The sequence below is a fragment of the Netta rufina genome (genome assembly GCF_964035555.1).
Source record: "Netta rufina genome assembly, chromosome: 8".
Classification (NCBI taxonomy): domain Eukaryota; kingdom Metazoa; phylum Chordata; class Aves; order Anseriformes; family Anatidae; genus Netta; species Netta rufina.
In genome coordinates, this window is record NC_140131.1 from 11,342,145 (window position 1) to 11,363,215 (window position 21,071).

General features: G+C 57.1%; 2 protein-coding genes across 8 annotated transcripts in view; one reads left to right on the forward strand and one right to left on the reverse strand.

The window, feature by feature from the left end:
- Positions 1-1,138: 1,138 nt before the first annotated feature.
- Positions 1,139-3,653, forward strand: HYI (hydroxypyruvate isomerase (putative); the record flags this gene model as incomplete). Its single annotated transcript, XM_084291553.1, has 8 exons — positions 1,139-1,334; positions 1,424-1,535; positions 2,162-2,276; positions 2,414-2,492; positions 2,619-2,668; positions 3,003-3,072; positions 3,243-3,377; positions 3,535-3,653. 8 exons carry the CDS (start codon positions 1,139-1,141, stop codon positions 3,621-3,623), a joined length of 846 nt encoding a protein of 281 aa, XP_084147679.1. The 3' UTR covers positions 3,624-3,653.
- Positions 3,654-3,876: 223 nt separating this feature from the next.
- SZT2 (SZT2 subunit of KICSTOR complex) overlaps positions 3,877-21,071 on the reverse strand; it is a 55,818-nt gene continuing 38,623 nt past the window's right edge. For 2 of the 7 annotated variants that reach the window (XM_084291035.1, XM_084291033.1), the window contains exons 51-73: positions 20,833-21,030; positions 20,305-20,474; positions 19,948-20,114; positions 19,452-19,549; positions 18,734-18,866; positions 18,493-18,620; positions 17,792-17,922; positions 17,179-17,361; positions 16,676-16,946; positions 16,354-16,433; positions 15,908-16,033; positions 13,960-14,165; positions 13,748-13,841; positions 12,550-12,630; positions 12,032-12,106; positions 10,912-10,977; positions 9,548-9,761; positions 9,088-9,271; positions 8,635-8,757; positions 7,909-8,410; positions 7,502-7,618; positions 7,180-7,248; positions 3,877-4,657 (exon numbers count right to left, since the gene is read on the reverse strand). In XM_084291035.1, coding sequence (XP_084147161.1) covers positions 4,514-4,657; positions 7,180-7,248; positions 7,502-7,618; positions 7,909-8,410; positions 8,635-8,757; positions 9,088-9,271; positions 9,548-9,761; positions 10,912-10,977; positions 12,032-12,106; positions 12,550-12,630; positions 13,748-13,841; positions 13,960-14,165; positions 15,908-16,033; positions 16,354-16,433; positions 16,676-16,946; positions 17,179-17,361; positions 17,792-17,922; positions 18,493-18,620; positions 18,734-18,866; positions 19,452-19,549; positions 19,948-20,114; positions 20,305-20,474; positions 20,833-21,030 — 3,560 coding nt within the window. In that variant the 3' untranslated portion in view covers positions 3,877-4,513. Of the gene's footprint in view, positions 4,658-7,179; positions 7,249-7,501; positions 7,619-7,908; positions 8,411-8,634; positions 8,758-9,087; positions 9,272-9,547; positions 9,762-10,911; positions 10,978-12,031; positions 12,107-12,549; positions 12,631-13,747; positions 13,842-13,959; positions 14,166-15,907; positions 16,034-16,353; positions 16,434-16,675; positions 16,947-17,178; positions 17,362-17,791; positions 17,923-18,492; positions 18,621-18,733; positions 18,867-19,451; positions 19,550-19,947; positions 20,115-20,304; positions 20,475-20,832; positions 21,034-21,071 lie in introns of all 7 variants that reach the window. The other 5 variants (XM_084291034.1, XM_084291032.1, XM_084291038.1 and 2 more) reach the window with 3 other exon arrangements.

Genomic DNA, 21,071 nt, shown 5'->3' on the forward strand with positions numbered 1-21,071 from the left:
GCAGGTCTGCGCCAAAATGTCAGCTCGCTAATAAAACGAGCCGGAGCTGCGCTCTCCCCGGGACCATAAAGCTCATGGCAGGGATGCGTCCATGGCTGCCGGGGCGGGCAGGGCTGGGGGTGCCGGCGGCACAGTGCTGCCCCGGCCAGCCGAGCAGCGGTAAATCCTCAGCACCCTGTCAGGGTAAAGTGACAAAACACCCGACTGCAATGCAGGAACTGCAGTTATAACAAGAGAAAATCAATGAAATATATTACTGGAGATATAAAGATGCCATTAATTTGTAGAGCCCAGCAGATGCGCTCGGTGCCGGCAGGGCAGGTTTGATGTGCAGGCTGCCCAAATCTACGCCTCGTGCTCGCACCCATGGCCTCCTGGGGCCAGACCATGCCCCGTGCCTGACCTGGAGCCGTGGCTGTGGCCGGGTTTCCTGCAGCTGGAGCGGGCACGGCCTCAGCAGGAGCCTTGTGGCTCCACGGAGCAAGGGCCAGGCACAAGGGCCAGGAGCAAGGACTGGGGCAAGCACCAGGCTCGTTCAGGGGACGTGCCCCCGGGACACACAGCAGCCCCGTGCCTGCTGCTGTCCATCAGCGGGGACAGTTCTGATTATGGCTGAGAAGTCGAGTCAAGCTTCTCCTAATTGATTAATCAATAGCCTTAATTGAGTTGAGACTCTTTAACGGATAGCTTTGCTGCCACCTTCCCCTCTGCCTGATGTGCCCCGACCTCCTCCCAAGCCCTCCAGCCGCGGGTGGAGGCAGATGGGGACAGCAAGGCAGGGCCCTGGGGACACCTCAGGGGACAGCTCGGGTCCCCTGGCGGGTTTGTCACTGAGGGAGGCGATAGCTGGCTGTAGCCATATCCTTGTGCTGCTGTGATGGGGCTGGGAGCAGCGCCACATCTCCCATGGGTGCTGGGCTGGGGGCCAAGGATGAGGACAAGGATGGGGATGAGGACACGGACAAGGACAAGCACGGGGCTGGCCCTCAGCACCCGCCCCCCCCCCCAGCCCCAGCCCCAGCCTCGGGCGGGCTCCGGAGCCACGAGATGGCGGCGGCGCTGCCCCCTGCTCTGCATAACCCCGCCCCCTGCTCTGCATAGCCCCACCCCTACATTTGCATAGCCCCGCCCCGCCGCCATGTCGCTGCGCTTCTCGGCCAACGTCTCGTGGCTGTTCACGGAGCTGCCGGGGCTCCCGGCCCGCCTGGAGGCCGCGTCCCGCTGCGGCTTCGCGGCGGCGGAGCTGGGCTGGCCCGAGGGGTGCCCGGCCCCCGCCCTGCGCCGCGCCGCTCAGCGGGCGGGGCTGCGCCTCGTGCTGCTCAACGCCCCCCCCGGTACCGCCGCGGGGACGGGCACGGGGGGCACCGGGGGGGGCTCCGGGGAGCTGGCGGTGACCCCCCCTCTCCTCCCGTCTCTCTCCTAGGGGACCGGGAGCGGGGCGAGCTGGGGCTGGGCGCCGTGCCCGGCCGGCAGGACGCCTTCCGCCAGGGGCTGGCCGCCGCCGTGCAGTACGGCAGGGAGGTGGGCTGCAGCAGGTAGGTGCCCGCGGGGCTCCCGCAGCCGGGCTCGGGGTCCCGAGAGGAGCCAGCCCCGGTGGCGGCTGCCCCGGGCAGAGTCCGAAGTCTCCCGGCCCGGCTGTGCCCGCAGCGCCCTGTGCAGAGCGCCCCCGGGGCAGGACCCAAATCCACCCCCACAGGGTGCCCGGGGCTCTGCTCCAGCCCTGTGATAACCCCCGGGGGCTCTCATTCTCACAGCAGTCCCTATCATAACCCTCCTTTCCCCCCCTTGCCTCCAGTACCAGCCCTAATTTCCCCTCTGACACCAGAGTTGCTTTAGCAAAGTCCCTCTGACCCAACCCATGCAGCTGCCCCGAGCAGTTTGCGCTTTCCGTTAACAGGAGAGGGAAAGCCAGGGTGTGGGCACCATACCCCCTTCAGACAGTTTAAGCACCTTGCTGTCACCCTACAGTTGCTCTCTGCATGCAGGCTGTTGTGGCCCTGCAGCTGGCTGCCATCCCTAGGAGCTGGCCGTAGTGAGCAGTGACACAAATCCCCCCCTGCCCGCTCCCTTCACGGCCCCAGCAGTCAGACCCTGCTCCCCTGCACAAGGGGAGGTTGTGTTAGAGCCAGCAGCCACCTGGGGACTGGATCTGTGTCTGCAGGATCCACCTGATGGCCGGGCGGGTGCCTCAGGGTGCCGACCGTGCAGCAGTGGCAGGGGAGATGGAGGCCACCTTCATCGAGAACCTCAGATACGCCGCTGACCTCCTGGCACAGGTACTGAGGGAAGGAGCCCTCCATGGGGGCAGCTGTTAGGGTACCGAGGACAGGGATGCCCCAGCCTGGCAGGGGGAAGGAGAATTCCCCGCTGTGGAGGTGAGGGGCTGTGCTGCAGGGTGACACTGCTGTTCCAGGAGGACATGGTGGGGCTGGTGGAGCCTATTAACAGCCGCATCACCGACCCTCGCTACTTCCTCAACACCCCGCAGCAAGGTAAGGCGGGCACCTCTCCCACTGTCTCCTCCGAGGCAGACCCCCTGCTGTTACCTGGTTTGTACAGCAGAAAAGCCTGACGCTTCCAGCCCGGCAGTGACGGGCTCTCGCTTCTTGCCCCCGTAGCTGTTGCCATCCTGGAGAAGGTGGGACGGCCCAACCTGAAGCTGCAGCTGGTGAGTCTGCACTGACAGCTCCAGGGGCCACCTCCCACCAGGGAACCTTGCATCCCTTCTGCAAAACAACCCCAGTGCCTGGGCATAGCTGAGAACAGGAGGCAGGAGCCACCCAGCACAGCAGCGTGAGGGCCACAGGCAAGGGTTACACTTCAGGGCTGGGCAGCCCTGCTCCTGCAGCCCCAGAACACAGCACACAGGAGCACGGTGCCTGGCACCCCAGGGGAGTCCCAGTGGCTGGGGGCATGTTATCCCCTCCTGGGGACATGGGGAGGTCAGGGACCTGACACAGCCATCCCCAAACAGCTGCACCACCTTTTCTGTTCCTACACAGGACATCTTTCACTGCCAGATCATGGATGGGAACTTGTCCCGCAACCTGGAGACGTACCTCCCGCTCATTGGTAGAGCCCTGCTCCTGGACTGGCTCCTCTGCGACCAGGGGGCAGGAGGGACGGGGAGGGGACCCTCCTGCACACCAGCTGGGGATGCAGGGCTTCTCTCAGCTTACCTTGTACCTGCAGAAGGCTGCAGGCAGGGTTGCCTTGGGCACAGCCTCCCATTTCCTCTGTAGGTCATATCCAGATAGCACAGGTGCCAGGGCGGCATGAGCCCGACAGCCCCGGGGAGCTGAATTTCCCCTACATCTTTGAGCTCCTGGAGTCCCTCGGGTACAATGGCTACGTGGGGTGTGAGTACACTCCAAAAGGTGAGTAGGGCTGGGGGCAGCGTGTGGCCTGAGGCCTGCAGCAGATCCTAGCATGGACCAGCACTGGGGGACAGCACAGTCCCTACCTGGGGACAGCAGAGCAGAAGCTGTTCCAGCTCGCTTTGGGCTGCCAGCAGGACGCTGTCTGTCACTGCAGGAGACACGGTGGAAGGGCTGGGCTGGCTGCGCTCGTACTGGGAGAGCCGCGGTTTGCAGCCTGGTGGGACCAGCAAGGCAACGGAGTAAAGGAAATCACTGGAATAAAAAATCAAACCGATGGCCTAACCCAGGAGTGTGTCTGTCTTCTGGGGAAAGGAGGTAGGGAGGGAAGGTGTTGATACCTAGCATGAAGAGCATCTGTGTCCTGTTCCCCTTTCCCAGGCCATACTCAGCACCTTCACTTCTAGGGGGGGATCTAGGCAGAAGTTTCCAGGCCCCTGTGCTGAGGGAGCAGTGACTTCCAGGGAAATGAGTGAGTTTTCCCATTCCGCCTCGAGCTTGCTGCTCCTGCTCAGGTAGGAGTCTACAGAGAAAACCCAGCCTCCTCTGTTCCCAGGGAAAGCTTGCCACAAGTAGGGATCTGATTGAGTTTATTTCACAGATATGTCCATGGCTTTAATGTACACCTCCATAAAACCTTCCCCTGGTCCAGTTCACCCTTCCTGTCCCATTTGATGCTCTCTTGACGAAAGCAAAGGGCCCGGAGCAGGCCTCCCTGCCCAGCGGTGCAGTCTTTCCACGTGCAGTGCTGAGCAGTGCTGCCCGCTGTGCACCTCCAGCCCCTCCTGACAGGCAGAACTCACTGCAGGTGCCCAAGGCACATCCCTGAGAGCTGCTCTGCTCCAGCCAGGCTGCAGCAGCCGAGCTCCTGTCCTTGCGCTTTGGTTCAAGGTCACTCAAACCTGCACCCCGGGCCCCAGCAGGCAGCCAGAGACCAAGGTGCAGCCGGGGCTGGAGCCCCGAGGAGCAACCAGGCTGCCCGCACCCATCCGCAAGCTCCTGTTGGGTACCCATGCGTGCTGCCAGCAGTGCTGAGCACAGGTCCCGCCTGGCGGTCTGTCCTTCCCCCTCGTCACCCACGGCACAGGCGTGCAGAGATGCGGTACGTGTGTCCCTCCAGGACGCGGGTGCCAGCGCTAGAGCAGGCCTGTCCAGAGGTTGAAGCAGGCGGTGTTGATGACCGACTCCAGGTGGTGGTACGTGGACACGAGCTGTGGCAGGGGGCTCTCGCTGTTCTGGGGCTGCACTGGGAACGGCTCCCGGAAAACCACGGTGAGAGACTGCCGAGAGGAAGGAGCAGGTCAGGGGATAGGATCAGGAGGAGCACCGCGTAGCCCCTAGCGCAGGTGCGTGGGCACTCACTTGGCAGAGTCAGGCAGAGAGTTGGAGAAGTCCCAAAGTGCCAGCGGCACTAAGCTGTGCCTCCTCCTGTGACAGCATGTTTGAGCCTCCTCCCAATTTTCACGGGGGAAATTAGGTGCAAGGACGTGCCCACCCCCCGTCCCAGCCCCCGTGCATCTGCAGTTACACAAACCCCAGCAGCTGCCTCGGGAGAGGAGGGGATCCTACTGCCTCCACAGTAATAAGGGGTTCCAGGGAAATTAGAGGGAAATTTCTTCTACAAAGGCAAAGAGTAGGAGTGAAGCGAATGGGGAAGGGGAGGAGATTAGGTGTAATAACTGCAATCCTAAAAATAAATGCTAGCTGCTCTGTTCTCATTAATAACTGTACTGACAGGGTGGGGCAGGGGCAGAGGGGGGCAGAGAACAGGGTGCAGAAGAGAAGGTTGCAGGAACCAAAGCTGAAGAAACACCTGAGTGACTCAGTGCACTCAGAGCAGCACCGTGGGGGCAAGACACGGACTGGATGTTCTCCAGAGCTGAAGCAGAGCACACCTAGCAGCCAGGGCCTCCCAACAAACTTGTGAAGCCCTGAGAACAGCTACCTGACTGCAAAACAGCCACTGCACTGCTGCCACTTAGGAGGGAAGAGAAAGTGATTTGTGAGCCTAACTCCAGGAGTGTGCAAGGCTTTAAAGCAGGCTTGGAAAGAACAAGGGAAAGGCAGCTCTGTGGTACCAAAGCGATGTGCTAACAGGAGAGCTTTCTTTGATAAGGTCATATTTCTAGACAAAGGAATCATGGCACATCTTATCTGAGCTTCGGGAAGGATTTGATGTAGGGCCACATGGGAAATTTAGGTAAGCTGAAGATAGGAATTAATGCAAAAAAATTAAGGTGAAAAGGGTAGTGCTGGAAGGGGAAGTGGTTGGCTGGAGACGGGTTACAGATGGAGCTCCTCCAGAATGGGTTCATGGACTCACGTCGACGAGTACATTAGAGAGTGGCACAAAGATGAGGAGCACGTTGATAAAATTTGAGGCGCTAATTCAAAAGTGGATTGGGATAATACAAAAAAAAGCCCTAGAGATTTTTTGAGAGGCCACAGGAAAAAAGATGAAGGTTTAGTGGAAAATACACGGTTATAACAGAAATCAAATCCTTCATGTTCCTAAGATGGAGCTCACTGGGAGAGGTGGTGGAGGTGCGACAGGGGCTGGCTTGTCAGTGACCACGCGGTGGCACTACGAGCAGCAAGACAACCACGAAAAGGCAAAACCACCCCAGGTTGTACCAGAAGCAGCCAGCAGGGACAGACAGCAAAGCCTGTCTTGCGATTGCAGAAGGCTCTGCTGAGATTTCTCAGGCACACTGCGTGCAGTCCCAAACACCTGTGTTTACAGGGGCTGACCCGAGCCTTTCAGGCTGTGAAAGACAAGGAAGCTGTCAGGGAAGGGAGGCCTGAAGCTTGTGCAGCACAGGGCTAGCAGAAAATTCTGCCTTTAAACGTGGAGGTCAACATAGGGCTGGGAAGCAGCAGGTACATCTAAAGAGCTGTTTCAGCTCTGAGCTGCCGCTGGCTTCAGAAGTGGCAGATGAAAGTGGCTGCAACAAGAGCTCCAGCTCAAAATGGGAAGGAGGTGGCATCAGGTGGCAAGAAGCACTGAGCAGCCTTCCAGCAGGCACCACCTCTTCAGTCTCCCCTAGCCACGTAAGATGATGGTGTGCTGTTTGTTTCCAGAAGGATCAGATAGGCTGCAGTCCCTGCTAAAGCCTCACTGGACTGAAGCACCCTTTAGATCCCCTGCTCTCACACAGAGCTGCATTCCCTGTGACCCACCCGATGCCCTGCCTGCAGCACAGCTGATAACAGAATATTTTTTGCTTTCAAGTCCATTGAAGGCCAAGGCCCATGCAGCTTTGCTGTGACCCTTGCTCACAGTTCAGGTCCCCTTCCTTTTTGCTCAGGTAGGAGCAGCCTCCAATATTGCAGTTACGCGTGCTCTAGCTATGGACTGAATAGGAAGGACTCAGCCTGGACAGGATCTAAAAGCAACCCTGTGAAAGAAGAGGGGATCAACTGCTCACTGTTTCCCAATATAAGAACACAGGGGCATCAAATACAGAAAAAGCCTAAGTACGTCCAAAAAAAACAAGGCAGGGAAGCTCTTTACCCAGGCTGTAATTGCATCATGGAACTGCAAGTCAGGGGAAGTCACGGATATTAGAAATTAACCAAAAGAAATAAAGCCACTGAGGGCTATTAAATACAAGGCCTCTAGCTCAGGACAACCCTGTGCCAGATGGTCAGATGTTGGGACAGTATTTGGGAAAGGTGTCAAAAGCTTCTTGACTTGCTCTTATTCTTCCCACGGGCACTTGGTCTCAGCCACTGCTGGATGAATCCAAGCAGACTGCTGGCCTGAGCCAATAAAACTGCTCTTGTGTTTGTGAGTTCTTACCGTCTTTCCTGAATGAGAGTCGAGGAACACGAGAACGAAGCAATCTGTGAACTTCTGGTTGAGCACAACCTGTCAAGAAAGCCACAGCACACATTGGGAAGGAGACAGCACAAACCCCAGGGCAGGGCTACGCACTACACCCACCCAGGGACGTGCTGATGCGCAGGGTGAGGGGCCCGATCAGGAGCAGCAGAGAGCAACATGGCAGCACCCCAACTGTGCTGACAGCACTCACCAGGCCCCTTGCTGTGGGAAGCCACAGCAGGAGAGGGCCCTGGAAAAGGGGAGACAAGCCACAGATGGGCCACGGGCTGGATCTTACCAGGTACTGGGTGCCGGTTTCAGCGTTGTGGAAGTGCCGGCAGCTCTGGGGAAAGCGGCTCAACAGCACTTTGATGAGGCTCTGGTACCACGAGACCGTCATGGTGAGGAAGCAGCCCTGTGGGTGGAGAGGGGCAGATCTCAGCCGTACAACGCTACAGCAGCCTTCAAGAACCAAACCAGAAGCATCGCCCAGAGCCCACTGAGGCGTGCTGGCCCAGGGCCGGTAATTCTCCACAGACCGATCTGTGTGGCGTCCCCCTGCCAGCTAGGAGCCATGTTCCTGCCTCTGCTCCCCCATCAAGCAAGAAGAACCGTGCCCTGCAGGCCCTCCACCTGCAGCCCCACTCCATCCCCCAGCACAGGACGGCCACTGCTGGGCACCAGGATCACAGCCCTGCTGCTCACCAGCTGGGGATCCACGTCAGCGATGGATTTCCCATGCACGGCGTCGAGCAGCTCCTCCAGCTCCACCAGGGACAGCTTGCCCAGCTTCAGCTTGTCAGAGGCCAGCGGCTCCAGGAGGAAGAGGCGCTTCCAGAGGTTGTCCCTGCGGCAGTGGCACTTGGCCAGCTGCACCATGCTGCTGAGCTGCTTCTGGGCCGAGGCCACCTCTGAGGCCAGCAAGGGGAAGAGCGGCGAGGTGTAGAAGAGCCCGGGTCCCAGTTTCACTTGCTTGCCCCCCGCGTAGAACTCGCTGCTGTCCTCCACGTCCTGCCACAGCTCCTGCTCGGCCGGCTGCTGCCGTGCCAGGCTCGGCTCCGGCTCCGCGGCCTCCCAGGCCGCCCGTCCCACCACCGGCTCCAGCACCTCTCGCTGCAGGCGGGGCAGCTTCTTGAAGCGCCGCATATCGGCCGTCAGCCGGGGGAAGAGCTCCCGCTGGCTGGTCATGATGACGTAGAACCGCAAGCTGAGAGCAAGGAGACATTGTGAGCTGGGGAAGGGCAGCTCTGCCCCCACCAGCAAGGGTGTTCCTCTGCCCAGGGCAGGGCAGATACCCCACTGCCCTGTGAGGAATCTCCCGAGGTAGCACCACACCTGCCTGTGATGCCCCAGACAAGGCCAGTCCCTCCCAGAGCCCTCTTCCCTAGCCAGGAAGCTTCAGGGACATGCCTCCGAGCCCTCGCTTCTCACCGGAGCATGCGCCTCTCCGCCTCGCTCTGCTCCTCGAACGGTGCTGCGCTGTGACACACCAGCAGGGACACGTCAAAGTCATCATGATGACGCAGACCTTCAGAGTCCTTGTAGGAGCCCGAGCTGGGAGCAAAAGCACATCAGTGTGAAGGGGATCTCACCTGGTTCCCACAGAGCTCTTGGTCAGCACAGAGTTGCTGGGCATGCGAGATCTGACACAGTAGGACCCCTCAAAAGCACTGCAGGAAGCGGGTCAATCGCACGTGCATACACAAACACACATGGCCACCACCCCTGCTGGGCATCATCTCAAAAAGGCTGGGTAGAACCACTGCCTGGCGCTATGTAGGATAGAGTCAGCTTTGCTGGCACCTCTGAGGGCAAACTCCTCAAGACTGGGGTGGTGCCGGGCAACTTGAGGCAGCTCCAGGAGCTTGCAGCCGATGCACTCACCTGTTCCAGATAGAGACCAGCGCGTACTCGTTCTGCTCGGTGCCTGGCGTCCCCTTCTTGCTGTCACTGCCCGTAGCTGGCCGGGCCATGCGCAGGGGTTTCATGTGGTAGGTGTTGGCGTGGTCAGCAATGTAGTTGTAGAGCTGGTGGGCAGTGATCATGTTGGTGGGCAGGGCCAGCATGCCTGGTGGAGGAGGACATATTATCACCAAGGGAGTCACTCGGTGCCTGTTACCTGGGCAGAACACTGTCCTACAAACTGCTCTGGGGGACACAGCTCTAGAGCAACCAGCCTCCCTTCCATAGCGGGGCAGCAAGGACTTCCCCTAGAGGAGCACCTCATGTCACCCTCCTCCTGGATGTTTGCAGGGTCAGCTGTATTTGTAAAATACTTGGGAACCTTTTGCCAAGTCATGGGCTGGTGATCAACCCCTGACTGATTACCCGTTGAGCTACTTACCCTGGAAAACATGGTTGCGGCCAAATTTGGGGATGTCAGGGTGATGGGCGATGAAATCCTCCAGGAAGCTGGTGAGATGGTAGCCCTGGCGGAGAGTCATGTGGGAGCCCAGCAGGTACTGGTGGACTATACGCAAGTGGAAGTCGTAGCTGAATGAGTGCACGTGCATGAGGTCCCGCACCTTGTCACACTCCTCCGTGAAGAGCATGGAGAGCTGTGGAGGGATAAGGAATCAAGGCAGGCATGTTACCAGGCACCTCACACCCTTGTGCATGGCAGCACCAGTGCAGTCACCCCTGCCCTGACACCACAGCAGGATGCAGCCCAGAAGCTGTGTGCACAGTGCAAATAGCAGACGTGCAGACCTGGCCCCTGGGATCAAGGGAGCCAACTTGGTAGCAATTTCCAAACTTGACCCCATCACTGGTCTCCAGTAGCAGCACGGACTGATCAGCACTGCCTCCTTTTTGGCATTGGTACCTCTCCCCCTTAAACCAAAAGCCGTGTGGACGTGAAGGAGGACACAGCCTCCCTTCAGCCAAGTGCTGCTCTGCACTGCCTCGTCCCTGAGCAGGTACAGGATGCACCGGGGCTGGAGCCCCAGCAAGTTCTGGATCCCCAGGCAAGGACTGACTCACCGAGCAGCCCTGGGAGCAGGAGGCAGCACTGCAGCCTGGGCAGAGTGGCTGACCCAGAGATGGGCATCAGAGCTGCTAATGACCCATAAAGAACAGCGACCCAGCCGTGGCTGGTGTGTCACAGCCTCTCCAGCACTGCTGTCCCCTCTGCCCAGCATGCTGGACCTTCACCAAGGCAGCACCAACCTTCACACACACACGCCCTCAGCCATGCCCCCAGCACAGCTGCTGTGGCGGGGAATGGTGTTGGTGAAGCCTCAGCCTTGCCCTCATGCCAGGAGCCCACAGTGCCATTTTCATGTCTTTCAGCTCTTTGCCCTCTTTGGCAGTTATCCCACACCCTAATAACCTCTTGGCTTAAGGATGGGGCAAGCAGGGAAACCAGCAGGCAGGAGGCAGTGGCACAAGAACACATCTGCTCTCTGCCCCGTGAGCCAGAGGGCAGCCAGCACAGCCGGGACCAGCCCGGCAAGGAGCCTATAGCTCCGTCCCTGAAAGGGCAGGGTAAGGAGCAGGGAACACAAGGCGCTGCCCCATGCGAGCACCCAAGGCCCACCCCATCCTCCTCCCAAGCTGTGCTGCCCTCTGTGGCACACACTGCTCCGGCAGCAGGAGGTGAGAGGCTGGCTGCTGGGGCACAAAGGGTGAAAGCACAGCCCGTGGGTTCAGCCCTGCGCTGGGCAGGCCCTGCTGTGCCCAGCATGGCAGCGGGAGGAGAGGACGTACCGCGGACTCAGAGACGGAGCTGGGTCCCATGCAGCTCTTGCTGCGAGCTCTGGCTGCAAGAGTGCCCTGATGGAGAGAGATGCACAGCCAGTGGGAAGAAGGACAAAGCACTGCCCTGTTCCTGCTCCAGCCCGTCCTACACAGGCCCAGGGTGGGACATGGGGAGAGACGGGGCAGAGGAGCCCTGCCCCACCTGAGGGACCTCTGGGCTGGTTCCAGCACGTGGCAAGGCTGGCCAGCCCCCTGCAGCAAGCCCCGTACCTCTCACCCGCTGCTCCCAGCACCGTGCCCTCCCACTGCAGAACCCGGCAAAGCCTTTTCCCATGTGAGCCAGAGAGCCTGGACGATCCATGCAATGCCAGCTGCAGACTGGTAACCCTGCCCTATGCAATGCAGGCTTCCCAGGAAAGCCTCAGCCAACTCTCAGGGACTACAGCAAGGTCCTCGTAGGCTCTAAGCTTACACAGCTATTCTTGACATATGTAAGACAAAACATAGCTACAGAGCCACCCAGGAAAGGGAACTATGGTCGTATGTTTCTGCTGCCTCATACGGGCTGGAGGTAGCCAGCCTCTAGGCAGCAACCCAGTGCCCTGGGGTCAGGCAGGAGACACCCTAATGCACCAAAAGAGAAGGGTGCAGGCAGCCACGTGATGCTGTAGAACAAGGCACAGAGGTTTCAAGAACCAGGGCTCATGGTGTAGAAAGTGATCTGCTCCAGCAAAGGGCAGCCAGCCATGTTCACAGATCCCTGTTCCCATTCTGCTTCCCTCTTGCTCAATGGAAGCAGAAAGCTTCTGGCTTTCCATGCACTGGCTTTCTCTGGAGCAGCCATTTTTGGCCAAAATTGCTCCTGTTCCTTCCCAGCATGTTCTAAACTGCTCCCCAAAGCTAGGACAAGAGTCATCCTCTTGTCAAATCTCCCATCCCCTTGCACTGCACTCCAGGTCTGCTCAAGCAGCCTGCTACACAGGGCATGTGGCTGCAGAAAGCTCTGCATGGTTCTGCTTTTCCAGGAGGGAGCCGAGCATTCCAGAACTTGCTGCACCCGAAATGCCTGCTCTGTCCCACAGCAGCCCCTGACTCCAACGAGCACCAGCTGCGTTTGCAAAGCCATTACCTGGGAGTTGACAGACTGGCCCATGGGGATCCGCGAGCACTCCAGCGCGTACTGCTTCACACAGAAGTAATAGCCCTGGAGGAGAGAGCACACTGAGCACAGCACAGGCCTTGGGCCTCTCCGAGGAAGGAGAGCAGCTCCCACAAGGCTGGCTGCACTTCATACTCGTCAATTCACCCTCTGGGCTGGGTCCCTGACACTCTTGCTCCCTGTTTCATCTCCTCTCCTGTCTGAACTAAGCAGGCCTCAGGGAAGACCAGCCAACATGTGTCTGAAAACAGAGAGCACTACCTGGTGCTAAGTTCTTGCTTGTGTCAGTTCCACTCCAGGCAACTCTTACTGCTTCTCAGCCCTTCAGAACTGTCCCTAACTGATTCAAAGTCCTGCAGGACTGTGGAAGATGCAAGACCAGAAAGGACTAATCATATGTTCCTGCTGCACTCCTCATCTTTCACACTGCCTCCTCTTCAGACTGTCCCAGACTCCCACAGCCCATACTTTGTTTCTTGTTGTCTCACCTGGAAGGCCAGCTCCATCAGCACAATCCCGCCTGGAAGAGCTCTCTGCAGATGATAAGTGGCAACAGCAGGGCTTGTGCTCTGGGAAGAGAAAAACAAAGCTGGAGAAGCTCTCTGGCACAGGAGAGCAGCCCCCACACCAGGGCGCAGGGCTGCCATGAGGTTCTGTGGCAGAGGTGGAAACAGAGGAACCTCATCAACCAACCTCACTGGAGGCATGACAGAGCTGACTATGAGAAGAATTCTAACAAAGCTAATAAGCGGCCCTTGAGATGCTGCTCCCTTCACCTCCTGCCTACACTGGGGAGGTCTCCAGTTTGAAGGCTCTGTGAGCTGAGGGGTGATGCTGCCCACAGAGCCTCACTCCCACCTCTCCCTGCTGAGCACTCACCAGGTTATCACATCTGCCTCACACAGCAGTTATCAGAGGCATCCAACTGGGATTTAGAGCTTTGCTGCCAGAAAAATCACTTGCCCCTGCACTAAGCTGTTCCCGTGGATTGCTCTCTCCTTGTTTTAACTGCAAGGTGTTGTCTTGCCCAGTCCTGTACCAACTTGGGCCCCCAAGCATACCCCAAAAGCAGGTACCAGGAAAGGGTGACAATAGGGTCGGCAAATGCTGTGCTTCCATTCTCCCTGGGTTTCCTGACCCACAGGTGGATTCTGCCTACCTAGCAATTTTGATGGATTCCTCTTCCAGGTACTTACCTATTCTCTCTTTAACCCATATAAGCTCTTAACGTTCACAAAACCAGTGCCACCTGATGAATGAAGAAACACTTCCTTTCAACTTAGACTAGCCCCTAACATTCTCATTTGATAGTGAAAAAAGACAGCAGGTAGCCAATCCCTTTCCTGGCTAGCTATGCACACAAGAAGGCAGCATCTCCTGCCATCAAGTTGTCCTGCTGCACCTTCAAGCTGTTACTGTCCTCTTGAGATTTGCCCTGGTTCCACCCAGTCTCAGGAAGGGTTTCTGAGAGCTGCAGGAAGACAGGCAGGAAGGGAAGGAGGTCTCACCTGGCCCACCATCCCAAAGACGGTTCTGGTCTAGGTGGATTCTTTTCCTGCTTCAGTCCCCTCTCTACTCTCACACCTCCCTTCCATGAGAAACTGATTCAAAAGCCAACCATAAGTGCCCCACTCCACAGCCTGACTTCCATCCCAGTTCCACTTCTCTAGCAGCACAAGCACTCACCTTGGGACTCCCCTCTGCTTTTGGCTTTGTGTAGGAAAAGGATCCTCTCCCCTCCACACCCATTGCTGCCAGAGCTCGGATCCGACTTGTGCTACTGGAAGTGACAAGAGAGAGCCTTGAGCAGGGGAACCGACCCCTCCAGTTGTGCCAACCCAGGGCACGGCTCTGGGTCAGCCCTTCTCCACCAACAGCTCTCCCAGAACATCACTGACCTGCGAGTGGTGGGTGACGGTGGCCGCACCTGGACCAGGATGAAGCCCATGCTCTGCAGGTACTGGATGTATTGCTGCAAGAAGGCGTTGCACATCTCCTGCAGCCAGGGCTCCTCCTTCAGCTTGCAGGGCAGTCCTTCCGCCGAGTCACAGCTGTGGCTGCGGTCTCTCCCTGAAGCTGTGGAGTCATTTGAGCGGTGGCGCTTCTGGGAGAGAAAAATAATTTCCTGAGGAGAGCTGCTGTGACTGCTGTGCGAGGGGACGCTCGCTGGGAAACCACCAGCTGTGCTGGCTGAGCAGAGGGCAGATTTCCCGCTGCCAGAGAGCACTAACAGCTGACACTGCACGTGCTGGAACACAAGATCCAAGGCTTACCCAGCCCCTGCCTGACCTAACAGCACTGCAACCGACTGCCAGAAGAGGTGCACTGGCAGAAGGGGATAGATAATTCACATCTCCCCCCGCAGAATGGCTTACGCAAAGTCCTGCTTCACTCTCAGCTGGTTCACACAGAGCTCTGTGGTGCCTCAGCTTCTGCTGCCATGTAACAGTCCAATTCTTTTATGAATCCTGGTGACATCTCGGGTTTTTCTTACTGTGTTACTTCTAGTTCAGTAACACAGTATGAATAATGTTTCCTTTTAACCATTTTAAGTTCCCCTTTTGATGTATTTGAATACTACTTGTCTTTGTGCTATGAGACACTGAAGTTTCTTTTCTTGATCTCCCTCCTTTGAGCCTGTGGCTCTCTCACATATTTCTATCTGCCCTTTCATCCACCTGCCCCAGAAGTAGGTCTCTTTACCTAGAGTCTCTCCAGCTTCTCTCTAACCTTCTCCGAGTTGCTCTAGTTCAGTGCCTTAGCCACAAGATGCCTGGTGTCTCACTTGTCCAAACAAAGACATTCATCCACTAGTATTTTAGAAAAATATTAGAATATCATCCACAATAACACAATTTTCTGATGTATTCTAATTGGTTTGCCTTTTGTATCAAACTGTCCACGAATTGCAGAAACCCACTGGGCTGTCTACTCTGCTCACACAGGCTCTGCAGTTAGTGTGCAATATAGGAGGAATTAAAGTTTCTTCCCACATTGTGCTCTGCTTTCCTGGGAACCAGGTCCCAGCTCCAAAATACCCCTCATTTCACAGGCTTCTCAAGGGCGAGTTCCTTTCAGCCCTTCTGTTCGGAGCAATCTGAAGTGCTACACAGCATCTCCGAGCTTGGCATCTCATATGTGCTGCGATAACTTATCTGCAGATACAGAACCCAATACACAACCTTGAAACCCCTGCTGCCAGGCTCTTCAAATCAAATAGCCAATTTTCACTTTGCTCTGTTCCAAACACAAAGTTAAGATTTCATTGGGGTAATACTTTTCTTTTCTCTTTTGAGTGCTCAATTTCTGTAGCAACCTCTGCTTAAAGACCCTGTCAGAATCCTCTTGACATTTAGATAAATTACAACAGCTTTTTCTTCCCTTCTCACACATACAGACCATGAATGGCCAGTACAGGATCTGCACTGCTTAGACTCTATCAGGCTGCAACCTGCTCAGGATTCAGGCAGCTTGCTTTCAATTGTTCCAGCTATTTGCTGGGTCCAGGCAAGTTCTACCAAGTCTGGCTGCTGAATGCACAGGGGGAAGTTTTGTTTCCCCAACAGGTTAGAGCCAGACAGCTGGCTTTGCTAGACTCGCCCCTGGATTCCCTGGGTAGCCAAGTCTTCCTAGGGATGGTACAACAGCAGGAAAAAGGCTTTGATGACCCAATGATTTTCTCAGTCTCTGTCTTCACCATGGTGAAAGCCCTGGGCCAAGGGTGCAAATTCATCCTGTAATGCAGGGGTCAGCTCTCCTCTGAGCTATCTTGGAAAAAAGACTGCAAAGCCATCCTCTTTTTTCCAGTGCATAAAATCAAACCCACTGTCCCTTTCTGGCACTCACCTTCCCCTCTACCTTGCCCTGCTGGTCAGTCTGGATCTGCTGCCGGAAGGCTGGGTCGAAGAGCAAAGGGGTAGCACAGTAGTGAACAAGGCGTGAGGACTGCTTCAGGGTCTCCAGGTCTGCCAGCTGCATAGCACAAGAGGAACACAGTTACAAACATTACAAACACACATAACTCATCAAGACCAGGAACAAGCTGTCTGTAACATTACCGTGCTGCTCAAGTGGGGATCAAACTTTCTAGGCAACCACCCTGCTTTTACAGTTCTTCCAGTGCTGGGCAGCAAAGCCCCATTTGAAAATCCCAGCACTAGAGCCCAGCAGACCCAGAAGTTCAAGCAGAACACACTGCTCCACGGCCAGATACCACCCCCGGTACACAGCCCACTCCGAGCTCCGCTGCTCCTTTTTGGGCTCACTTTGCTGCCTGCCTGAGCTGCACTCACACTGATCGGCATGTTGGACTGCGCTGATCTCTGCTGCCAGGTCACAAAGAGATTCTCAATCTTCATCTGCTTCTCCAGCTCTGGAGGAAAGAGAGCAGCCATAGCTGTATCAAGCTACATCCCCAAATACTGTCACTGCATATCACTCCCATCCTCCCCACTCTACTTACACAGGCCACAACCCATCCCATTACCCCAAAGGAATAGCTCAGAACTGCCTCCTCTGCCAGAACTTCCAGTTTGCTCCTTCTGAGCTCCTTTTCCAGGAGCAGGGGTGGGAAGAGGCAGTTAGACTCCAGTGACAGCACGCCTCTTGCTTTACCTTTCCTCTCCATGCTCTTGATTTCCAGGAACTGGGCCCCATGCCAAGACACGGGGTCAAAAGGTCCCAGCTCGGGCCCATGGGGTATGTGTTTGACAGTGGTAACATCCCGCAGAGCTTCGTCGAAGGGCACCACATCGGGATGGAAGTGCAGAGGTGGCAGGCTGCGTGCGGAGCTGCTCAGCCGGCCTTGGTCCTTGCTGGGTGGGGGAGTGGGGCTCCGGATCAGTGCATCCACCTCCAGAGTGGAGTTCAGGAAAGGATTTGGCTCCTAAGCAAGGAGACACAGCCATGAAAGCCTCCTTACTGCCAGCCTCGGAGCAAAGACTCACAAGAACAGAGTAAACCCAGTTTCTGTCATCAGTTGGGCATGCAAGCTCCTGGGGATGCCTTCCAACTGGTGCACAAAAGCACAGAAGTGTCTGTAAACCTCCTCAGACCCCAGAGCTGCCAAGGCCCCTGCAGATGGGGAAAGGAGTGCCCTGCCGGGCAGGGTGCCCTACCTGCTTGCTGTCCTCATGCCACGGCGTGTCCATGAAGCAGTGGTGGTGGAAGAGTCCCAGCTTCTGGCTGATGAGGCAGTGCACGATGTGCGACCGGGCGTTCTGCCACTGCAGCAGGCGAATGAGTGAGCAGTTCAAGTTGGCTCCCAGGTCTGGGGACCAGTTGTAGGTGTAAAGTGTCAGCTGGAGAGAGAAGAGAGGGAGGAAGGGTGAAAGATCTGCTCAGTCCTGCACAGTGACACAGGCTGCTCCAGGTGCTTTGGGAGGGACTTGCTGCAGCTCCAGGTGGCTTCAGATGGTGAGGCTGGGACAGGAATAGTGACAGCCACCCATTTACACCACCCCATTAACAGCCACAGCAGAGAGTGTTGAACTGGCAGCACAAGTGCCATGGCTGATTTGGGCCCTGCTGTGGGCAACAGGCAACTGCAATCCACAGTGGGACAGCAGGAGCCAGGGACAGCTGCAGGGAACCACTGCTCTGCTTGTGGCACAGGGCTCCTGCCTGGGGCAGGCTGGTTGCCCACAGCAGCACTGTTCCTCTTTCTAGCCCTGGGCCAGCTGGGAAAAGGCTGGCTTTCAGCAGGCAGTATCACACAGGCATCATGGCTACCTTTTTGTCAATAATCTCCATGAAGAGAAACCTCTGCCGGGGTGCCAGGTCTCGTCCAGCGAGGCTTGGGTCAGAGCCTCTCTCTGCTGAGCTGAATTCCATGGCCTCGAAGCGCTGGAGCCCTTTGTGAGCTGGAAGAAGCCAGAGATGTCACCCTCAGTACCCAGAGCTGTCACCCTCAGTACCAGTCCATCCCAGGACAGCAGGATGTTGTGCCATGGTACTTACTGCTCAGCTCATCACTCCCAGAAGACATCTGAACAGAGTCCACACATCATCTAACCAAGACCCTGAGCAACAGCGTTGGTATTTTCCTCATCACAACCCAAAGCCTCCCCTCTTGGGGCCTTTGTTCACTTTTACCTTTATTACTTACGTTGCTGTGATAACCCTGTGTGATCACTCAGCTCACCCTGGCTCTGCTTCATCATGTCCAACCAAAGACCTCCCAGGCCCCACGATTTTCATCTCAATCCTATTTGCCCAGTTCTTCATATTTTTCCCTGCATACCTCCCCCTGAGATACCCCTTGAAATAGGCAGTTAAAAGCAAATCTGAGAATAAGATCCCAGCAGCTGACAACAGACACCTCACTGCCCACCTCTGGGCACAGGCAGCCCGTCCCAGCAAGGAGAGGCACCCTGCCCATACATCTCCCACCCCAAAAGTCCCCAGCACACAACCCCATGGAGCCTGCTCACCCTGCTCCGTGCTGCAGCGCCACTGGTGGAAGTTGCGCCCCAGCAGGATGAAGTGTCTGACGGCTGCGGGGCGAGGACTGGCACTCTGGCCGGGTTTATAGGGCAGGAAGGCAGTGCTCCCATGGCAGCTGCAGGGAAGAGCACCAAAGGTGTGTGACAAACAGAGCCATGGGAGCAGAGGCTGGCACAGCTGATGGGCTACTGCTGGTGCAGAACAGCCCCCGTGAGCCACGTAACTCACCTGATCTTTTCAAACACCTTGACGGTGGTGTCGCTTGCCAGGGCAGTGACCAGGTTCACCACTTCCACCAGAATGGAGGACAGGAGGAAGCGGGACACAATCTCTGCTGAGCACTGCTGCACGGACGGGCACCCTGTGGGGGAGAAGCACTATTGGACTCAGCCAGGACTCCCAAGCCCTGTCCTTGGCAGTGCAGAAGGCCAAGGGGGCCCCACTGCAGGGCTGCTGCCCAGGGCAGGCCAAGTTCCTGCCTCTCCTGAAGCAGAGGCAGAGCTGTAGAACAACGAATACAAAAAAGATAAAAGCTGAAATCATCCCTGTTTCAGGTTCCGGCCTGAAGTCAAGCCTGGAACAAAATTTCCACATGCCCTGAGCCTGGCACTTCATTCCTCCATACATTCCTTATTTCCTGCCTTATTCCTCATCTCTCTGATGAGGTGGACAGCTCTGCCTTGCCAGCGTAAGGTGTGAGGACAAATGCTGGAGTGCGCAGTATTCAGAGAGCAGCAACAGAGCAGCCACAAAGACCCAGATCCAGCCATCTGAAGGGCATCCCTCTTCCACTTTGCTACCTGCCTCCTCCTCTCCCTCCTTGCATGGGTGGGGGTTTTCCATGCAGCTTCTCAGTCCCAGAGTGTTTCAGAGGCTCAGATCCTTCCTCCCTGCTACATCTGGGAGCTCCATCATTTCCACAGCTGCTGTGGCCTGAGATACATACCCAGTTGGTTCATGAATGCCATCCACTGCTGGCAGGTTTGACTGAAAAGCGGGTGCATGGTGCCCACATCCCCTTCTTCCAACTGGCAGGCTCGGCGCCTGGGAAGAGGGAAGAGCAGCATCATTATACAAGATCAAAATCAAGACCAACAAAGGCAAAAAGGTGCAATGGTTCCCTCCCAGCTCCAGAGCAGAGCCCAGGGAATCCCCTTTTTGGGCTGCTATAGTGCTTGAGTTTTGTCCCCCTGGGTCTGCAGCCATAGGTGTTGTATGGGGAAGGGACCTCTGGCAGGGAGAGCCAGCTGTGCTCCCAGCAGCAATACAGATCACAGCTTTGTGTGTGGAAGGCAGCTCCCCTAGCTGGCTGCATAAGGGAGACACTTCAAGGAAAGGGGATGTTGTACAGAGGGTTGAGCTGCACAAAGAGCCAGGGGGATGTCAGGCCGGGGAGCTCTGCGCAGCGACACCCCAGCTGCCTGGCCACAGCCCATGCTCACCTCTGTGCCTGTTCCAGCTCAGCTGTGGCTGTGGCCCGATCCTGGCTCAAGTGCTGCTTGACGTTCTCCGTCTTGTGTCGCCGCCTTGTGCGAGCCTCTTCTGGCCTCTCCAGCACAATGTCATCAGTAGTCTTGGGGCTGCCCAGCTCTGAGGACTCTGCCTTGCTCTAGGAAGAAGCGGTGCAGGGTTAAGACTCTGCATATCCACAGCCCAGCTGTTGCCCTGATCTCAAACACCCGGGTTGCCGAGCCTGGCCTCCCTACCCCAGCCAGATCCCTCCCTTCTCTCCCTCCTGGCCTAACACCACCGTGAGGCCCTGCGGGCCCTGCTCCCCACCAGTCCCTCAGCAGTGTTACCAGCATATCCCAGAAGCTGCGGCGGCCCAGCTTGCTTGTGGGTGTCACTGGCTCCCCAGGGCTGGCTGAAGGGGCAGATGTGAACTGCAAGGGTGGAGGGCAGCTCTTGCCAGTCCCACTGGTACTCATGGCCAGGCCCTTGGTCTCTGACATGGTCCTCCTTAGGCCTCCTGTGGAGACAGAGCAAATGAGATGCCTCAGAGCCCCCCACTGTGACATCCACGTGCCCATGGCTTCTGTACACCACCATGGCTGGCCAGATGGAGAGAAGGGAGTGAGCCCTCAGCAACACCTGGCAAAGTTAATTCGGTCTTCTGGAGCAGAGATCAACCTCTAAAGATCTCTTCCAACCCTGTTTTTACGTTGCTTCTCCCCTGGGACATCACACAGCACAGCTGGCAGAGGGGACAGTGGATTCTTCCCTCCCCGGCCCAAATCCCCTCCCAGCACAAGCTGAGCTCCCACAGGGAGGACAAAAAAGGTTGGTGGGGGGCTCAGGGTGCCCGTCCCATCCCATCCCACTCTCACCTGCAGAGCTCAGCTCCTCCACGTCAGTGGCAGCCAGGGGGCAGGCGGCCTCCAGGCAGAGTGGGGCGGGCAGCACCAGGAACTCCATGACGGCGTCGCAGAGAGCGTGGCGCAGGGCCCCGCGCAGCTTCTCCGACAGCTGCAGCAGGCTGATGTTGCCCTTCTCCCAGATGTCCAGGCGCACCAGCACGCAGGGCTCTGCTGGGAAGAGGGTAGCCCTGTATAGTTCTGCACCCCCA